Source organism: Ranitomeya imitator, chromosome 6, assembly GCF_032444005.1.
Source record: "Ranitomeya imitator isolate aRanImi1 chromosome 6, aRanImi1.pri, whole genome shotgun sequence".
Classification (NCBI taxonomy): Eukaryota; Metazoa; Chordata; class Amphibia; order Anura; family Dendrobatidae; genus Ranitomeya; species Ranitomeya imitator.
This window is the reverse complement of record NC_091287.1, coordinates 10,522,928-10,541,721: the sequence shown is the minus strand read 5'-3', so window position 1 is coordinate 10,541,721 and position 18,794 is coordinate 10,522,928. Positions and strand designations below refer to the sequence as shown.

At 48.8% G+C, this 18,794-nt stretch overlaps 1 protein-coding gene across 2 annotated transcripts in view; it reads right to left on the bottom strand.

Moving 5' to 3' along the window:
* Positions 1 to 6,556: 6,556 nt before the first annotated feature.
* The window catches only part of TMIE (transmembrane inner ear), a 163,156-nt gene continuing 150,918 nt past the window's right edge, over positions 6,557 to 18,794 (bottom strand). For both annotated transcript variants that reach the window (XM_069729132.1, XM_069729133.1), the window contains exon 4: positions 6,557 to 7,185. In XM_069729132.1, coding sequence (XP_069585233.1) covers positions 6,779 to 7,185 — 407 coding nt within the window. In that variant the 3' untranslated portion in view covers positions 6,557 to 6,778. The remainder of the gene's footprint in view (positions 7,186 to 18,794) is intronic.

Below are 18,794 nucleotides of genomic sequence, written 5' to 3'. Positions count from 1 at the left end.
CGGCTTTTGGCGTTCAGCGATACTGGTTGCACAGGATGATGTGCTGCCGAGTACGATAATTTTTTTTTTGCTGCAGAAAGGAACATTTCACCTGACAAACATTTCACTCGTTCGTCTGGGGATCGGCAGCCTGTTTTGACTGCACAATCCCCATTCATGGCTCAGATATTCCTGACAGTCCTATAGATAATGAACGGAGCAGAGTCCAAGCACTGGCACCTCCATCCACTCAGGACAGGGTTGCCCGATTCTCGGGGAGCAGAGCCCCATTCTCTGCAACACTGATGGTCCCAGCGGTCACTCCCCAGGTTTTGTTTTTTTTAAATACCCCTTTCCATACTCTAGACCACCAGGAATGTTCCCTCCTCTTTGGAAACATTACCGGGAAACACTTTAATACCTGAGAACAGCAAGAATATAATCTATTAACCCCTAAGCCACCTAGATGCTAATGAAGGATTTGACACCGGGGGTGCTGCCTGTAGCGAGGTGGTCGCCTCATGGCACTGATGGAGCCTCGCTCTCCTCATCTAGAAGTGAAACGGATGGAAAATAAGAATCCGCTGTATAAGAATAGATGTAATAGACGTCTGCGCCGGGTTCTTCTCAGGATTGATGAGACTTCCGTGGATTCACATTGTTCTGGAGGCAATGTTTGATTGTCCTCACGTCCTCGCTGATGTGTCTGGGGGGGATCGGCCCCGATCACTTTCATTTTAATTTTTCTCATTATTTACACAAACCTCCGAGCAGGAAATAAATGATTTACCCTCAGGTGGTAATAAAGGTGATCAGGCGACACAAACAATTACTTTATGGAAAGCCAGAAATGCCGGAAACCCTGAACGTTGGAACCAGGAGACGCAGGTTGGAGATACATTGTTTCCTTAGTTTAGAGGATCCAACACAAATCTGATCAGCGAGGATCGGCTCATTCGCTAAATACTTCGACGCCCAATTTTCCAAATTACATTTCCGTTTTCTTTAATTAAAAACTGAAACCTGAATAATTTATTTAATAAAACCATTTCTCCGTTGTATAATTCCCTGGATATGTTGAGGGTTATGTCTGGTGATAGTCGTGCTTTGATCCATCTTGTGAATTCACTTACCTAATTGGGTCCGTTCTGCCCCCTCCGGCACGGGATGGTGACATCCTCATAGGGGTCCATATAGAGGGAGACTACATAGCAGCCATTTCTCCACCCGCCGTTATCTGGCGACTTTCCCTAAATGCAGATTCACCTAGTTATACCCGGGTCTGACCTCCAGCAGATTGTTACCGTTCCCACCATGCGTTGCTGCTTCAGACTAGCACTCCGGCCATTTAAATAGCAACTAAATCTTTTTCTTGTTAATGTAATTATTGATCATATTTTGCAAAGTCATGAATACTTGTAATAAACTCCTGTATCATATTTTTGCATCTTTCTGCCTCTAACACCATGCCGAAAGATCTGTTTTTACTGCTGAGTCCATGAGTTTGATCTGCTCCTGTGGCAAGGATCCACAATGACACAGTGTACGATCATTCCTCTAATGGGATCGTTCCCATTCCTACAGTGCATCAGTCATTGCACTGGATCAGCACGTGTACTGTGCAGGGTCTCCCGATCCGGCGATGGAGGCCGCATCAGTGTTCAAGCTGCACGTTGGTGTCAGTTGTATCCAGCTTAAAAAAAACCTACCAAACGCAACCTGAAAATGGACACTAGCCTGAATGCAAGAGAAACAAATCTATCAGAGAGAATTCTGGTCATTCCGCCACAGGAGGCTACGCCGAATTATACGGATTTGTTCTCCATTTTCTTTAATTAAAAGCAGAAACCCTTATAAAATCAACATAAAACCATGATTTCTCCAGCTCATATCAAAGCCAGCAAGGACGAGGCTGAACGTAATTACGGGAACTGCGAACAGGATACTGGAAAGGATGGGGGTCTCAACCACGTAATTGTAAGTATACGTGGACACGTGCAGAATTGCATTGTGACAGATAGAAGCTGCACTGTTGATTTAGAATCATCTAGCAACTAAAGGGGTTAAAATGGTTATAGCAGACAGGGAATGGATAGCTCAGCCCTAGGGGATATAGGGGAAGTTGTTATTTTGTCTGGGAGATCCAAGAGTAAGGTGTGTAGTAGAGGGTCTCCTGTCAGATAGAAATCAGACAAGCTGTATAGACTAGTTCTTCCTGGGAAGTGATTGCTATAATCATAAAAGCAGTCAAGACAGCCAGGAGCATCTTTATTATCTCTAGATAGAAGTGAGTGAGCTACAGCACTGGACTCAACCCCTTCCCTCCACCTCACTGCATGAGCAAGGTACAGTTCTGCTCAGGTTAAGACACTGTGTGTGAAGACACTTTCACATATGTTGATGAATCATTGCATGAAGAGAAGTGATTCTCTGTGATGAAAAGGAGCTTGAATAAAACCCCTGGGATCAACTCCAGCTTAGAACGGTGTCATAGCTGTGTGCCTATAAACCATTACCTCTCTTCTACTGGTCACCCTAAGTAAGATTTCCTCAGAATTTGGGTTTGGTGAAGGCAAATGCCAGAGTAGGAAAAGATAGTGTGGTACCATAATAACAGAAAACTGCAGCCGATCGACACATGCCGACCCATCAGAACACCGGAATGGAGCGGGACACTGTCAATATTTTACGTACCATTAGGATTCCGCAGTATGAGGCAGATGGATTCATCTAATTTTTTTTTACCCTAAAATATCATGTATATAATAATAATAATAATAATAATTTTTATTTATATAGCGCCAACATATTCCGCAGCGCTTTACAAATTATAGAGGGGACTTGTACAGACAATAGACATTACAGCATAACAGAAATACAGTTCAAAACAGATACCAGGAGGAGTGAGGGCCCTGCTGCTCGCAAGCTTACAAACTATGGGGAAAAGGGGAGACACGAGAGGTGGATGGTAACAATTGCTTTAGTTATTCGGACCGGCCATAGTGTAAGGCTCGGGGGTTCATGTAAAGCTGCATGAACCAGTTAACTGCCTAAGTATGTAGCAGTACAGACACAGAGGGCTAATACTGCATAAAGTGTATGAGAACATGATGCGAGGAACCTTTTTTTTTTTTTATTATAAATAGGCCACACAGGGATCGTTAGGTTAATGCATTGAGGCGGTAGGCCAGTCTGAACAAATGAGTTTTTCGGGCACGCTTAAAACTGTGGGAATTGGGGATTAATCGTATTAACCTAGGTAGTGCATTCCAAAGAATCGGCGCAGCACGTGTAAAGTCTTGGAGACGGGAGTGGGAGGTTCTGATTATTGAGGATGCTAACCTGAGGTCATTAGCGGAGCGGAGGGCACGGGTAGGGTGGTAGACTGATACCAGGGAGGAGATGTAGGGTGGTGCTGAGCCATGGAGTGCTTTGTGGATGAGGGTAGTAGTTTTGTACTGGATTCTGGAGTGGATGGGTAGCCAGTGTAATGACTGGCACAGGGTAGAGGCATCGGTGTAACGGTTGGTGAGGAATATGATCCTGGCTGCAGCATTCAGGACAGATTGGAGCGGGGAGAGTTTTGCAAGAGGGAGGCCGATTAGTAGAGAGTTACAATAGTCCAGACGAGAATGAATAAGTGAAACAGTCAGAGTTTTTGCAGAGTCGAAAGTAAGAAAAGGGCGAATTCTAGAAATGTTTTTGAGATGCAGGTAAGAAGAGCGAGCCAGTGATCGGATGTAGGGGGTGAATGAAAGGTCAGAATCAAGGATGACCCCAAGGCAGCGGGCATGTTGCTTTGGAGTAATGGTGGAACCGCACACGGAGATGGCAATGTCAGGCAAAGGTAGGTTAGTAGAGGGAGAGAACACGAGGAGTTCAGTTTTTGACAGGTTTAGTTTCAGATAGAGGGAGGACATGATGTTAGAGACAGCGGTAAGACAATCACTGGTGTTTTCTAAAAAGGTCGGTGTGATATCAGGAGCAGAAGTATATAATTGGGTGTCGTCAGCATAGAGATGGTACTGGAAACCAAATCTACTGATTGTTTGTCCAATAGGGGCAGTATACAACGAGAAGAGTAGGGGGCCTAGGACTGATCCTTGAGGAACCCCAACAGTAAGGGGAAGGTGAGAGGAGGAGGAACCAGCAAAACATACAGTGAAGGATCGGTCAGAGAGATAGGAGGAGAACCAGGAGAGGACGGTGTCCTTGAGGCCGATGGAGCGGAGCATAGTGAGGAGGAGCTGATGATCCACAGTGTCGAAAGCTGCAGAGAGATCCAAGAGAATTAGCATGGAGTAGTGACCATTAGATTTAGCTGTTAGTAGGTCATTAGAGACTTTAGTGAGGGCAGTTTCAGTAGAGTGTAAAGAGCGGAAGCCAGATTGAAGAGGGTCGAGAAGAGAGTTATCTGAGAGATAGCGGGTAAGACGGGAGTGGACCAGGCGTTCGAGGAGTTTAGAGATGAAGGGAAGATTAGAGACAGGTCTATAATTAGCGGCACAGTTTTGATAGAGGGATGGTTTTTTAAGTAATGGATGTATGATGGCATGCTTAAATGAGGAGGGAAAAATACCGGAAGTGAGGGAAAGGTTGAATATTTTTGTTAGGTGAGAGGTGACAGCCGGGGAAAGGGACTGGAGGAGATGTGATGGAATGGGGTCACTGGTGCAAGTGGTCGGGCGAGAAGATGCAAGGAGCCTGCTTACTTCTTCTTCTGTAACTGCTTCAAAGTCAGAGAGTGAACTAGATGCAGTGGGGGAGGGAGGACAGTGCATGGTATGAAGAGATTGGGAGATGATTTCCTGTCGAATGTGGTAAATTTTTTCTTTGAAGTAATTGGCCAGATCGTCAGCACGGAGATCCGTGGTTGGGGCCTGCTCTCTTGGGTTGAGTAGGGACTGGAACGTGTCAAAGAGACGTTTAGGGTTATTGGACAGGGAGGTGATGAGGGTGTTGAAGTAGGTTTGTTTGGAGAGGTGAAGGGCAGAATTGTATGTCTTTAGCATGAACTTATAATGGATGAAATCTTCGGGTAGATTAGATTTTCTCCACAGACGTTCTGCGCACCTGGAGCACCGCCGCAGGAAACGTGTTTGCAGCGTGTGCCACGGTTGTTGCCGTCTGTGCAGAGTTGTTTTATGTATAGGAGGAGCAGCTTCATCCAGAGCACTTTGCAGGGTTTCATTGTAATGCTTCAATGCAGAATCAGGACATGAGATGGAGGAGATAGGGGCCAATGAGGACTGCAAGTTCTTCATAAGTTTCTGGGTGTTAATGGCCTGTATGTTTCTATAAGTGTGGAAAGTGGGGGTGACCTGAGCAGGATGGCAGTTCTTAATAGAGAATGAAAGAAGGTTGTGGTCAGAGAGCGGGAGAGGGGAGTTTGTGAAATCATCCACTGAGCAAAGTCGGGAGAAGACCAAGTCAAGGGAGTTTCCATCTTCATGTGTTGGAGAGTTAGTATGCTGCGAGAGGCCAAAAGAGGAGGATAGAGATAAAAGGTGAGAAGCAGATGGGGAGAGGGGAGAGGCAATGGGGATGTTGAAATCACCCATGATAAGGGTGGGGGTGTCACAGGAGAGAAAGTGTGGAAGCCAGGTGGCAAAGTGATCCAGGAACTGATGAGAGGGGCCGGGAGGACGATACACCACCGCCACTCGCATGGAGAAGGGGACGTAGAGTCTGACCACATGGACCTCAAAGGAAGGGAAGACAAGTGAGGGCACTTGGGGGATAACTTGGAAAGTACATTTGAGTGAAAGGAGCAGGCCAACGCCTCCACCTGCTCTGTTGTCTGATCTTGGGGTATGATAAAAGTGTAGTCCACCATATGAAAGAGCAGCAGCAGCAGTGGTGTCTGACTGCTGGATCCAGGTTTCAGTAAGAGCCAGGAGATTAAGAGAATTAGAAAGGAAGAAGTCATGAATGAAGGAGAGTTTATTACACACAGAGCGAGAATTCCAAAGGGCACAATTGAAAGAGACAGCAGGCATGCAGGGAATATTAATAAGGTTAGAGGGGTTTCTGGGTGTAGCAATTGGGAGGTTTGACTGGCTATAACATGGGGGGCCGGGGTTTGGAGATATGTCTCCAGCGACTAGGAGAAGGAGGATCGAAAGAGTGAGCAGATGGTTAAGTGATTTGTGAGAGCGTCTCTTGTGTTGGATGGTGGGACTGAATGGATCTGTGCTGTTAAGCAATGTGAATAGAGCATGAGTGCTATACATAGGAGAGGCAAGGACAGAGGGGCCGATATGTATGTCGATCCATATACCACCAGCGCCCCCTACAGGTGGTTACAGACGGCTAAAGATTTATTAACAAAGTCATGAAGAAAAAGCTGTTTCTGCTGATAATGAAAAAATTCAGCGCAGGATATCAGACCTAAAATCTGACCGGTGGACCAGAGCTTTACTAAAGGATGGTAAACTTTGCTATGGGGTCATAAGATGTCCGAATACTTCACTTAATGGACATGCGCTTGTAATTTCCTTTCTCTGGAACTTTATTTACAATTTCTATAAGAGATTCCCATTTTCTACAATTCTTATTGAATAGAAAACCCACAAAACATTTTTCCATGACTTATTATTGCACATTTCTACTTGTTCATCCCAATATAGAAAAGACCTAAATTTCGTCTTGTCACCTTTTCTACTCTGACATAAAAAATGTTTCACTCTTTTGGCCAAGTAACATATACATACATATATACATACATATAGAAACAGATAATATCAATGAGTCCAAGTATCTGGTTGGCAGGGTCATCCAGTGTCCATTGATATAGCCATTATTTTTTTGCTGGAGTTTTCTTAGAGGTTTCTCCTCCTTTGCCACCAGCTTTAGCATCTCCTCCTCCTTTGCCACCAGCTTTAGCATCTCCCCCTCCTTTGCCACCAGCTTTAGCGTCTCCTCCTCTGCCACCACCTTTAGCATCTCCGCCTTTTCCACCAGCTTTTGCTCCACCTGCAGGATCTTTGCCGCCTTTCTTCTCTGCCCCTCCCTTTTCCCCTTCCTTTTTCTTTCCACCATCTTTGTCCTCTTTTCCTTCTCCTTTACTCTTGCCATCTTTCACATCTTCTTTGCCTTTCTCCCCTTCTTTTTTCTTGCCCCCTTTCACGTCCTTCTTGGCATCTTCTGCATCGACTTTCCCCGAAACAGTAGGCACATCCTTCTTCTTCGGTTCAGTCTTGGGAGCTGTAAAGATAGAAAAAAGACTGATTTTATACAGGGCGGGTGAAATAAAGTAAAAAAAAAAACCTCATAAAATACAAAACCACTAAATCCATAAAAACTCAATGATATGTCCATCACTTACCCATTTTATCATTATAGGTAAACAATACATGGCATCATACTGTGTGTGGAGTATGTAAAAACAACACTAAATGGATATACACAAAATAAATCCTAAAAATACATCCTGTTCTGCATGGTAGGCATGTAACTACCGGCATGGCTGTGATTGGCTGCTGAATTGATGTCATGATGCACTATAAAAGTCGCTGCCGCCATTTTGGGCTCACTCTGCTGTGAATTCAGTTAGGGACAGGACGCTGTGTTCTGACTGAGGGCCAGTTTAGAGATAGCGATTTGCTTCATTGTGCTTTACCCAGGCTAATTTAGCAACCGCTGTGTGAGAACCTTGCTTTTGCCTTGCAGCGCTGTTCACAGCTGTCTGCAAAGTCTCTGTGTGTGTGAGTGCAGCTAACTCTGTAGTCTGTCTGCAGCCACCGCTGGTTGTAGTCAGCTCAGGGTGCGTCACTGCCTCATACTGTTCAATCCATTGTCCTTTTTTGCAATTAGTGCAGCCTGCTGCACATTTTTTCAAATTTATCCTATGAGGTGGCTTTCCATCCGTATCCTGCTACATTGTGGAAAAACACTATATAGGATTACATAGAGGAGCTTTTTTTTGGCCTTGCAGAGCCGTTTGCGGCTGTCTGCACGGTCTCTGTGTTAGGGCAGCTCGCTCTGTAGTCTGTTCTGCTGCCACAGCCGGTTGTAGTCAGCTCAGGGTGCATCACTGCCTCATACCGTTCCATTGTCCGTTTCTCAATTAGTGCAGCCTGCTGCACATTTTTTCAAAATTATCCTATTAGTGGCTTTCCATCCGTATCCTGCTACATTGTGGAAAAACACTATATAGGAGTACTGTTGTGAATTCTGCTCTTGGGCTCCCTCCGGTGGTTATGAGTGGTAGTGCTGCGGTAGTTGGATCGCAGCATTTATCAGGTGTATCTATTTTTTGCAATTTGGGCTGGGCTATATAGCCTTGCTTGATCCTTTAGTCAGTGCCAGTTGTCCATTGTTTTTGGAGGATTCACATCCCTTCTGGTCTCTCCTGTTTGCTGTGCTTTTCTTCATAGATAAGTCCTGGCTTTGTTTTTGCTGTCCACCTGCTGTGGACCTTATAGTTCTGTGCATTTTCATGTTTTTATCTTGTCCAGCTTAGTCTGTGAAGGATTTTTTGCAGCCTAGCTATTTCTCTGGAGATGCAGATATACCCTCCATGTCTTTAGTCAGATGTGGTGTTTTGTATTTTCTGTGGTGGATATTTTCTAGTGTTTTAATACTGACCGCATAGTACTCTGTTCTATTCTTTCTTTTTAGCTAGTATGGCCTCCTATGCTAAATCCTGATTTCATTTCTGCGTATGTTATTTCCCTCTCCTCTCACAGTAAATATTTGTGGGGGGCTGTCTTTCCTTTGGGGATTTTCTGAGGCAAGATAGGTTTCCTGTTTCTGCCTTTAGGGGTAGTTAGTTCTTAGGCTGTGTCGAGGGGTCTAGGGAGTGTTAGGTACCCCCCACGGCTACTTCTAGTTGCGCTGTTAAGTTCAGGGTTTGCGGTCAGTACAGGTTCCACCTTCTCCAGAGTACGTCTCATGCTGCTCCAAGGCTACCAGATCATAACAGTACAACTGGACAACTGGCACTGACTAAAGGATCAAGCAAGGCTATATAGCCCAGCCCAAATTGCAAAAAATAGATACACCTGATAAATGCTGCGATCCAACTACCGCAGCACTACCACTCATAACCACCGTAGGGAGCCCAAGAGCAGAATTCACAATAGTAACTGTTATGATCTGGTGGCCTTGGAGCAGCATGAGACGTACTCTGGAGAAGCTGGAACCTGTACTGACCGCAAACCCTGAACTTAACAGCGCAACTAGAAGTAGCCGTGGGGGGTACCTAACACTCCCTAGACCCCTCGACACAGCCTAAGAACTACCTACCCCTAAAGACAGAAACAGGAAACCTATCTTGCCTCAGAGAAAATCCCCAAAGGAAAGACAGCCCCCCACAAATATTTACTGTGAGAGGAGAGGGAAATAACATACGCAGAAATGAAATCAGGATTTAGCATAGGAGGCCATACTAGCTAAAAAGAAAGAATAGAACAGAGTACTATGCGGTCAGTATTAAAACACTAGAAAATATCCACCACAGAAAATACAAAACACCACATCTGACTAAAGACATGGAGGGTATATCTGCATCTCCAGAGAAATAGCTAGGCTGCAAAAAATCCTTCACAGACTAAGCTGGACAAGATAAAAACATGAAAATGCACATAACTATAAGGTCCACAGCAGGTGGACAGCAAAAACAAAGCCAGGACTTATCTATGAAGAAAAGCACAGCAAACAGGAGAGACCAGAAGGGATGTGAATCCTCCAAAAACAATGGACAACTGGCACTGACTAAAGGATCAAGCAAGGCTATATAGCCCAGCCCAAATTGCAAAAAATAGATACACCTGATAAATGCTGCGATTCAACTACCGCAGCACTACCACTCATAACCACCGGAGGGAGCGCAAGAGCAGAATTCACAACAGAGTACATAGAGGAGCTTGTTTTGGCCTTGCAGCGCCATTTACGGCTGTCTGCACGGTCTCTGTGTGAGTGTAGCTCACTCTGTAGTCTGTTCTGCCGAAAAAACAAAAAGTTTATAAAGTTCACCAAACACTCAACTTTTGAGTTGAGTAGGCCACATTAGCTCATATTAAAGTCTAGTCCACACTTGATAAAATTAGTGTTCCTTATACCTGTTAGCAGCTGTTCAGGACTAAGCACACTAAGCCCTTAGTACTTTTCTGCCTATCTTTATCAGTCTACCAAGATGAAGAAGGCAGGGAGTAAGGCACGTGGGCATGGAGCAAGGAGAGGACGTGGGGATTCTGTGCCTACTGCGGGCACCGGTGACTCATCATCCCCCAGTTTTAGCAGGGAACAGTCCTTCATGCGCAGCTTTGTAGGAGATTGCCGTACCCCGCTGCTTCGGGACAAACAAATTGAAGCCGTTGTCTGATGGATGGCAGCTAACACATCAACTTCAATTAGTGCCACATCCTCTCAGGCACAGAGCACTGAAGAGCACCCATCTGTCTCTTCACCACCTGCCAAATTCCCAGGCAGTCAGAGAGCCAAGGACAGGAGCCATCACTACTTTTGTTCTCTGAATCTCTTGACTTGGAAAGAGGGGGCCAGCCAAGCAGCATTGGAGAAATGGAAGAGGCAGCATGCAGTGATGCGCAACTGCATTGTCTCTCAGACTCTGAAGAGACGGGTGGGCCAGTGCCTCCGGTCAGCACACCTCAGTACGCATCTGATGATGAGACATAGGTGTCACTTTCAGGTGCGTACTGTGCTGCCGAGACTACCCCGGAGAAGCAGTTGGTGGAAGAGGGTAGTGTAGATGATGAGGTCCTTGACCCATCATGGCGTGAGGTACAGGAAGGTGGTGGGAGCAGCTCTGAGGAAGAGATTCCCGGAACGGCACTACGAGGGAGAGGGAGGGGGAAGACTGCGTTGCATGTAGCCTCCACTTGGGCACCCATTAGGAGCATGCCTCTTCCAAAAGCCAAAACGGGTGCTCCAAAGACTTGCAGTGCCTGGTCCTTTTTTTACATAGTTGCAGATGACATTTGCTTAGTCAAATGCAAGGTGTGTCATCAGAAAGTCAAAAGAGGGAAAAGTGTCAGCAACCTCAATACCACAAATATGTGGAAACATGTGCGGACCAAGGATGCGGTGGAGTTACAAAAACACAGTGAAGACCTAGGCCAACCTACAGCGGCACCTACCACCACTTCAGCTCGTGTTGTTGCCTCTTCCTCCAGCTCACACACATCTGGTTCGGCTTCCTCCCAGGATCGCCATGGAAGAACCTCTGGCACTGTTGTCCAGAGACCCAGTGTAATTCCACCCACATCACCTCGTTCCCAGTCATCCTCACACTCCTAGCCCAGTCTACAGCCATCGGTAGCACAGGCATGGGAGAAAAGGCGGCCATTCTCGGCAAACCACAGGCTCTGAATGCTGGCATTGCAAAACTACTGTCCCTTGAAATGCTGTCATTCAGGCTGGTGGAGACTGACAGCTTCCGTGACTTGATGGCATTGGCAATCCCACAGTACAATGTGCCCAGCCGCTTTTATTTCAGCAGGCAAGCCGTCCCTGCCCTGCACAAGAATGTGGAGGGACACATAAAACACGCGCTACTGAACGCCGTCAGTAGCAAGGTCCACCTCACCACCGATGCGTGGATCAGTCACCATGGGCAGGGGCGATACCTTTCCCTCACTGCCCATTGGGTTAATGTTGTGGAGCCGGGTACAGATCGTGCGAGTGGCGCAGGACGTGTTCTGCCAACTCCAAGGATTGCAGGAATCCAGTCTGTACACATTGACTCCTGCTCATACTTAAGATTCCTCAGAATCATCACTGCAGGAGCCGTCACAGTCCACCTCCACATGGACCCGTGAACGTTTACCTGTTACGACCGATATAAGCACAGCCGTGGCCAAACGTCAACAGGCCGTATTGAAATTAATTTCTTCTGGGAATTGAAGCCACACAGCGCAGGAGCTCAGGAATGCCATCAAGCAGGAGAGTGACGTGTGGTTTGTGCCAGCGAATCTCCAGCCAGGCATGGTAGTGTGTGACAATGGCCGAAATCTGGTGGCAGCTCTGGCCATAGGGCAACCTCACTCACATCCCATGTCTGGCACATGTGCTCAACTTGGTTGTGCAGAGTTTTTTGAGGGACTATCCGGATCTTGATGCACTGCTGCACAAGGTCCGCCTAGAGAGTGCTCACTTGTGTCGTTCCAGCATGGCAAGATCGCGCATTGCAGCTCTGCAGCGCCAATTCCGCCTTCCCGGAACATCGCATCATATGTGACCTACCCACCAGGTGGAATTCTACGTTACATATGTTGGAGTGGTTGTGTGAGCAGCAGGCAGCAGTAATGGAGTACCAGCTGCATCAGGCGCAAAGAAGTCGCACTGCGCGACGTTCAGACTTCACAACCACTAAGTTGGCCACTATGAAAGACATCTGCCAGGTTTTGCGTGCCTTCGATGATTCCACGTGGATGGCGAGTGCAGATGATGCACTAGTCAGCATGACTGTCCCCCTTATCTACCTGCTTGAAAGAACACTGCAAGCGCTAAGGGATGATGTTGTGGAAGAGGTGGAGGATGAGGAGTCACCAATTCCATCTGCTTCTGGACAGTCAGCGCAACGTGGTTCCTCACAAAGGCCTAGGCAGGGGACACTTTGTGAGGAGGATGAGGAGGAGTCAATGGAGGAGGAAGACATCGGTCCAGAGGAGGGAGTTACGCAATTCTCAAGTAGTCAGTGTGTAGAGCTAGGGTGGGGTGATGCAGAGCAGGCAGAGATCACGCCTCAAGCAGGGGACAGTGTTTCTTGGCCAGTTGGCAGTCTGCAGCACATGGTTGATTTCATGCTGCAGTGCCTGAGAAACGACCGCCGCATCGCCCACATTCTCAACACGGCTGATTATTGGGTGTACACCCTCCTAGATCCATGCTACCGGACAACTTACAAAGCCTCATAACACCGTTGAACCGGGAGCGTAAAATGCGGGAGTACCAAGACACACTGGTGCATTCCATCATCTTCTCCTGTCTAACTGAGAGCAATGCTGCTAGTGCTTTACAAAGCAGCTCAGTGCGTCGAGGCAGTGGAGGAAGGTCAGCACAAACAGGGAGCAGAAGCAGTGCCTCAGCACAAGGCAAGACCAGTATGGCACAACTGTGGAAAACTTTTGTGTGCCCGCCACAAATGTCTACACCATCACACACGGCTCCAGTCAGCAGGAGGCAACGTTTCCGTCAGATGGTGACAGACTACACAGCTTGCCCTCTCAGTGTACTCCCAGACGGCTCTTCCCCTTTCAAGTTTTGGGTCTCTAAACTGGATACATGGCCAGAGCTTAGCCATTATGCATTGGAGGTGCTGGCTTGGAACGCGTCTTTAGTGTCGCAGGTGGTGTACTAACAGACTGTTGCATGCGACTATCCTCCGATAATGTTGACCGGCTTACTTTTCTGAAAATGAACAAGGCCTGGATCTTGCAGGAATTTGCAACTCCTCTTCCAGATTAAAAAATTGGTTGGCTACAGTATCCAGGTCTCCTGTTGCGTTCATGTTTCTACCACCTGAACTGTAATCCCTGGGCTCCAACACCGCCAGTTGCTGCTCAGAAGTGCCATCTGCACAGTCAAAACACATGACTCAGTGTTATTGGGTTTCAGTAACGTCAGCTGATCCCCAGCTGTGTATTCGGCAATGTGTCCTGCTACCTCCACGCTGACACTACATCTGAAATTTAAGGCAACCTGTCCCCCCCCCACAGGCGTTTGTTACTGAAAGAGCCACCTTGTGCAGCAGTAATGTTGCACAAGGAAAAGGTGGCTCTTTTAGTTATGCTCCTTGCACACGCTGAACTTAACACTTATAAAATGTGTCCCCTCACACCGTGAAAACAGCCCGGAGGTGGAACTTTCCTTTCTAATGAGACGCAACGCAGCCGTCATTCCTATCCCCTTGGTGCCATGTGCCGCCTCCAGTGTTATTTGAATCTGTCCCGTAGCCTGCGCTGTTATGTTCAAACTTGGCCATGTGCAGTTAGCGCTGCCCGTCTTCTGACATCATTTGGTGTCAGGCGGACTGTGTCTGTGCGGCTGCGCTACCCGAGATCACGCCTCGCAGTGTCTTCGGATTTAATCACACTGCAGGCCTGGGATTCATGGGCATGCGCAGTGCATATCTTCACCTCAGGCTCTCACTCATCTCCCTTCGCCTTCTTCAGACTGTGCACCGTCAGCTGATCCCTAATAGCACGCCACGGCCATGATGCCGCACAGTCTGAAGAAGCCGGAAGGAGGTGAGAGGCGAAGATATGCACTGCGCATGCCCATGAATCCCAGGCCCACAGTGTTATTAAATCAGAAGACACTGCGCGGCGGGATCTCGGGCAGCGCGGCCGCACAGGCGCAGTCAGCCTGACACCAAATGTTGTCAGATAACGGGCAGCGCTAACTGCGCATTGCCAAGGTTGAACATAACAGCGCAGGCTCTGGGACAGATTCAAACAACGCTGAAGAAGCGGCTCACAGCGCCAAGGGGGTAGGAATGATGGCTGTGCTGCGTCCCATTATGAAGGAAAGTCCCACCTTCGGGACGGTTTCATGGTATCAGGGGACACATTTTAGAAGTGTTTAGTTCTGCGTTTTCAAGGAGCATAATTAAAAGAGCCACCTTTTCCTTTTGTAGCATTAATGCTGCACAAGGTGGCTCTTTCAGTTACAAACGCCTGGGGGGGTTAAAGGTTCCCTTTTAACTTGCTCCAATTAGGCTTCGGCCTACACTCTGCTTCTCCTGCTTTCCCTGGGCTTCAACACCGCCAGTTGTTGCCTGGAAGTGCTGTCTGCACAGAGAAAAACACTCGCTCCTGTGTTAGTGGGGTTCAGTAACGACAGCTGCTCCCATGCTGTGTGCGGAAAAAACTAAAGTCTGCTCCTCCTGCGCTTCAACACCGCCAGTTGTTGCCCGGAAGTGCTGTCTGCACAGAGAAAAACACTTGCACCTGTGTTAGTGGGGTTCAGTAACGCCAGCTGCTCCCCTACTGTGTGTGCAACGAAAAATAAAGTCTGCTCCTCCTGCTTTCCCTGGGCTTCAACACCGCCAGTTGTTGCCCGGAAGTGCTGTCTGCACAGAGAAAAACACTCGCACCTGTGTTAGTGGGGTTCAGTAACGCCAGCTGTTCCTCTGCTGTGTGTGCGGCAAAAACTAAAGTCTGCTCTCCTGCTTTCCCTGGGCTTCAACACCGCCAGTTTTTGCCCGGAAGTGCTGTCTGCACAGAGAAAAACACTCGCTCCTGTGTTGGTGGGGTTCAGTAACGACAGCTGCTCCCCTGCTGTGTAGCCGGCAATGTGTCTTGCGACCGCCACGCTGACACTACAACTGAAATTAAAGGGAACCTGTCCCCTCCCCCCAGACGTTTGCATCTGAAAGAGCCACCTTGTGCAGCAGTAATGCTGCACAAGGAAAAGGTGGCTCTTTTAGTTATGCTCCTTGCACACGCTGAACTTAACACTTATAAAATGTGTCCCCTCACACCGTGAAAACAGCCCGGAGGTGGAACTTTCCTTTCTAATGAGACGCAACGCAGCCATCATTCCTACCCCCTTGGTGCCAGGCGCCGCCTCCTCAGTTTTATTTGAATATGTCCCGTAGCCTGCGCTGTTATGTTCAACCTTGGCCATGTGCAGTTAGCGCTGCCCGTCTTCTGACATCATTTGGTGTCAGGCGGACTGTGCCTGTGCGGCCGCGCTGCCCGAGATCCCGCTTCGCAGTGTCTTCGGATTTAATCACACTGCGGGCCTGGGATTCATGGGCATGCGCAGTGCATATCTTCACCTCAGGCTCTCACTCATCTCCCTCCTCCTTCTTCAGACTGTGCGCCGTCAGCTTATCCCTAATAGCACGCCACGGCCATGATGCCGCACAGTCTGAAGAAGCCGGAAGGAGGTGAGTGAGGTGAAGATTTGCACTGCGCATTCCCATGAATCCCAGGCCCGCAGTGTGATTAAATCATAAGACACTGCGAGGCAGGATCTCGGGCAGCGCGGTCGCGCAGGCGCAGTCAGCCTGACACCAAATGTTGTCAGAAGACGGGCAGCGCTAACTGCGCATGGCCAAGGTTGAACATAACAGCGCAGGCTCCGGGACAGATTCAAGCAACGCTGAAGAGGCGGCGCACGGCGCCAAGGGGGTAGGAATGACGGCTGTGCTGCATCCCATTACGAAGGAAAGTCCCAACTTCGGGATGGTTTCACGGTATCAGGGGACACATTTTAGAAGTGTTTAGTTCTGCGTTTGCAAGGAGCATAATTAAAAGAGCCACCTTTTCCTTGTGCAGCATTATTGCTGCACAAGGTGGCTCTTTCAGTTTCAAATGCCTGGGGGGGTTAAAGGGAACCTGTCACCTGAATTTGGCAGGACCGGTTTTGGGCCATACGGGCGGAGTTTTCGGGTGTTTGATTCACCCTTTCCTTACCAGCTGGCTGCATGCTGGCCGCAATATTGGATTGAAGTTCATTCTATGTCCTTGCGCAGGCGTGTACTACGGAGGACATAGAATGAACTTCAAACCAATATTGCGGCCAGCATGCAGTCAGGGGGTAAGGAAAGGGTGAATCAAACACCCAAAAACTCCGCCCATATGACCCAAAACCGGTCCCGCCAAATTCAGGTGACAGGTTCCCTTTAAAGGTTCCCTTTCAACTTGCTCCAATTAGGCCTCGGCCTACATTCTGCTTCTCCTGCATTCCCTGGGCTCCAACACCGCCAACACTTGCTACCGTATTATTGGGGTTCAGTAACGCCAGCTGCTCCCCTGCTGTGTATCCGGCAACGTGTCCTGCGACCGCCACGCCGACACAACAACATATATTAAACTGCCACCAGTGCAGGCCTCGGCCTACACTCCGCTCCTCCTGGATTCCCTGGGCTCTAACACCGCCAGTTGGTGCTCGGAAGTGCTGGCTGCACAGAGAAAAACACTCACCACTGTGTCAGTGGGGTTCAGTAACGTCAGCTGCTCCCCTGCTGTGTATCCGGCAACGTGTCCTGCGACCGCCACGCTGACACAACAGACATTAACCTGCCTCCAGTGCAGGCCTCGGCCTACACTCTGCTCCTCCTGGATTCCCTGGACTCCAATACCGCCAGTTGGTGCTCGGAAATGCTGGCTGCACAGAGAAAAACACTCGCCACTGTGTCATTCGGGTTCAGTAACGTCAGCTGTTCCCCTGCTGTGTAGCCGGCAATGTGTCCTGCGACCGCCACACAGACACAACAACAGATATTAAACTGCCTCCCAGCGCAGGCCTCAGCCTACACTCTGCTCCTCCTGGATTCCCTGGGCTCCAATTCTGCCAGTTGGTGCTCGGAAGTGCTGGCTGCACAGAGAAAAACACTCGCTCATGTGTCAGTGGGGTTCAGTAACGCCAGCTGTTCCCCTGCTGTGTATCCAGCAACGTGTCCTGCGACCGCCACGCTGACACAACAGACATTAAACTGCCTCTAGTGCAGGCCTCGGCCTACACTCTGCTCCTCCTCGATTCCCTGGGCTCTAACACCACCAGTTGGTGCTCGGAAGTGCTGGCTGCACAGAGAAAAACACTCGCTCATGTGTCAGTGGGGTTCAGCAACGTCAGCTGTTCCCCTGCTGTGTAGCCGGCAATGTGTCCGGCGACCGCCACGCTGACACAACAGATATTAAAGGGAACCTGTCTCCCCCAAGGCGTTTGTAACTAAAAGAGCCACCTTGTGCGGCACTAATGCTGCACAAGGAAAAGGTGCCTCTTTTCATTATGCTCCTTGCACACGCTGAAGTTAACACTTATAAAATGTGTCCCCTCATACCCTGAAACCGTCCCGAAGGTGGGACTTTCCTTCTTAATGAGACGCAGCACAGCTGTCATTCACACCCCCTTGGCGCCGTGCGCCACCTCCTCAGCATTGTTTGAATCTGTCCCGGAGCCTGCGCTGTTATGTTGTCCCTTGGCCATGCGCAGTTAGCGCTGCCCGTCTTCAGACATCATTTGTTGTCAGGCTGCCTGCGCCAGTGCGGCCGCCTTGCCCGAGGTCACGCCCCGCAGTGTCTTCAGATTTATTGACACTGCGGGGCTGTGATTCATGGGCATGCGCAGTGCATATCTTCGCCTCTCACTCATCTCCTTCCGCCTTCTTCTGACTGTGCCGCGTCACGGCCGTGGCATGCAATTTGGGATCAGCTGGCGCGGCACAGTCTGAAGAAGGCGGAAGGAGATGAGTTAGAGGCGAAGATATGCACTGCGGATGCCCATGAATCCCAGGCCCCCAGTGTCTTCAGATTTATTCACACTGCGGGCCTGTGATTCATGGCCATGCGCAGTGCATTTCTTAGCCTCTCACTCATCTCCTTCTGCCTTCTTCTGACTGTGCCGCGTCACGGCCGTGGCGTGCAATTTGGGATCAGCTGGCGCGGCACAGTCTGAAGAAGGCGGAAGGAGATGAGTGAGAGGCGAAGATATGCACTGCGGATGCCCATGAATTCCAGGCCCACAGTGTGAATACATCAGAAGACACGGCGGAGCGGGACCTCTGGCAGGGCAGTCGCACAGGCGCAGCCAGCCTGACAACAAATGATGTCTGAAGACGGGCAGCGCTAACTGCGCATGGCCAAGGGATAACACAACAGCGCAGGCTTCGGGACAGATTCAAACAATGCTGAGGAGGCGGCGCACGGCACAAGGGGGTGTGAATGACAGCTGTGCTGCGTCTCATTAAGAAGGAAAGTCCCACCTCCGGGACGGTTTCAGGGTATGAGAGACACATTTTATAAGTGTTAACTTCAGCGTGTACAAGGAGCATAATGAAAAGAGGCACCTTTTCCTTGTGCAGCATTAGTGCCGCAGAAGGAGGCTCTTTTAGTTGCAAA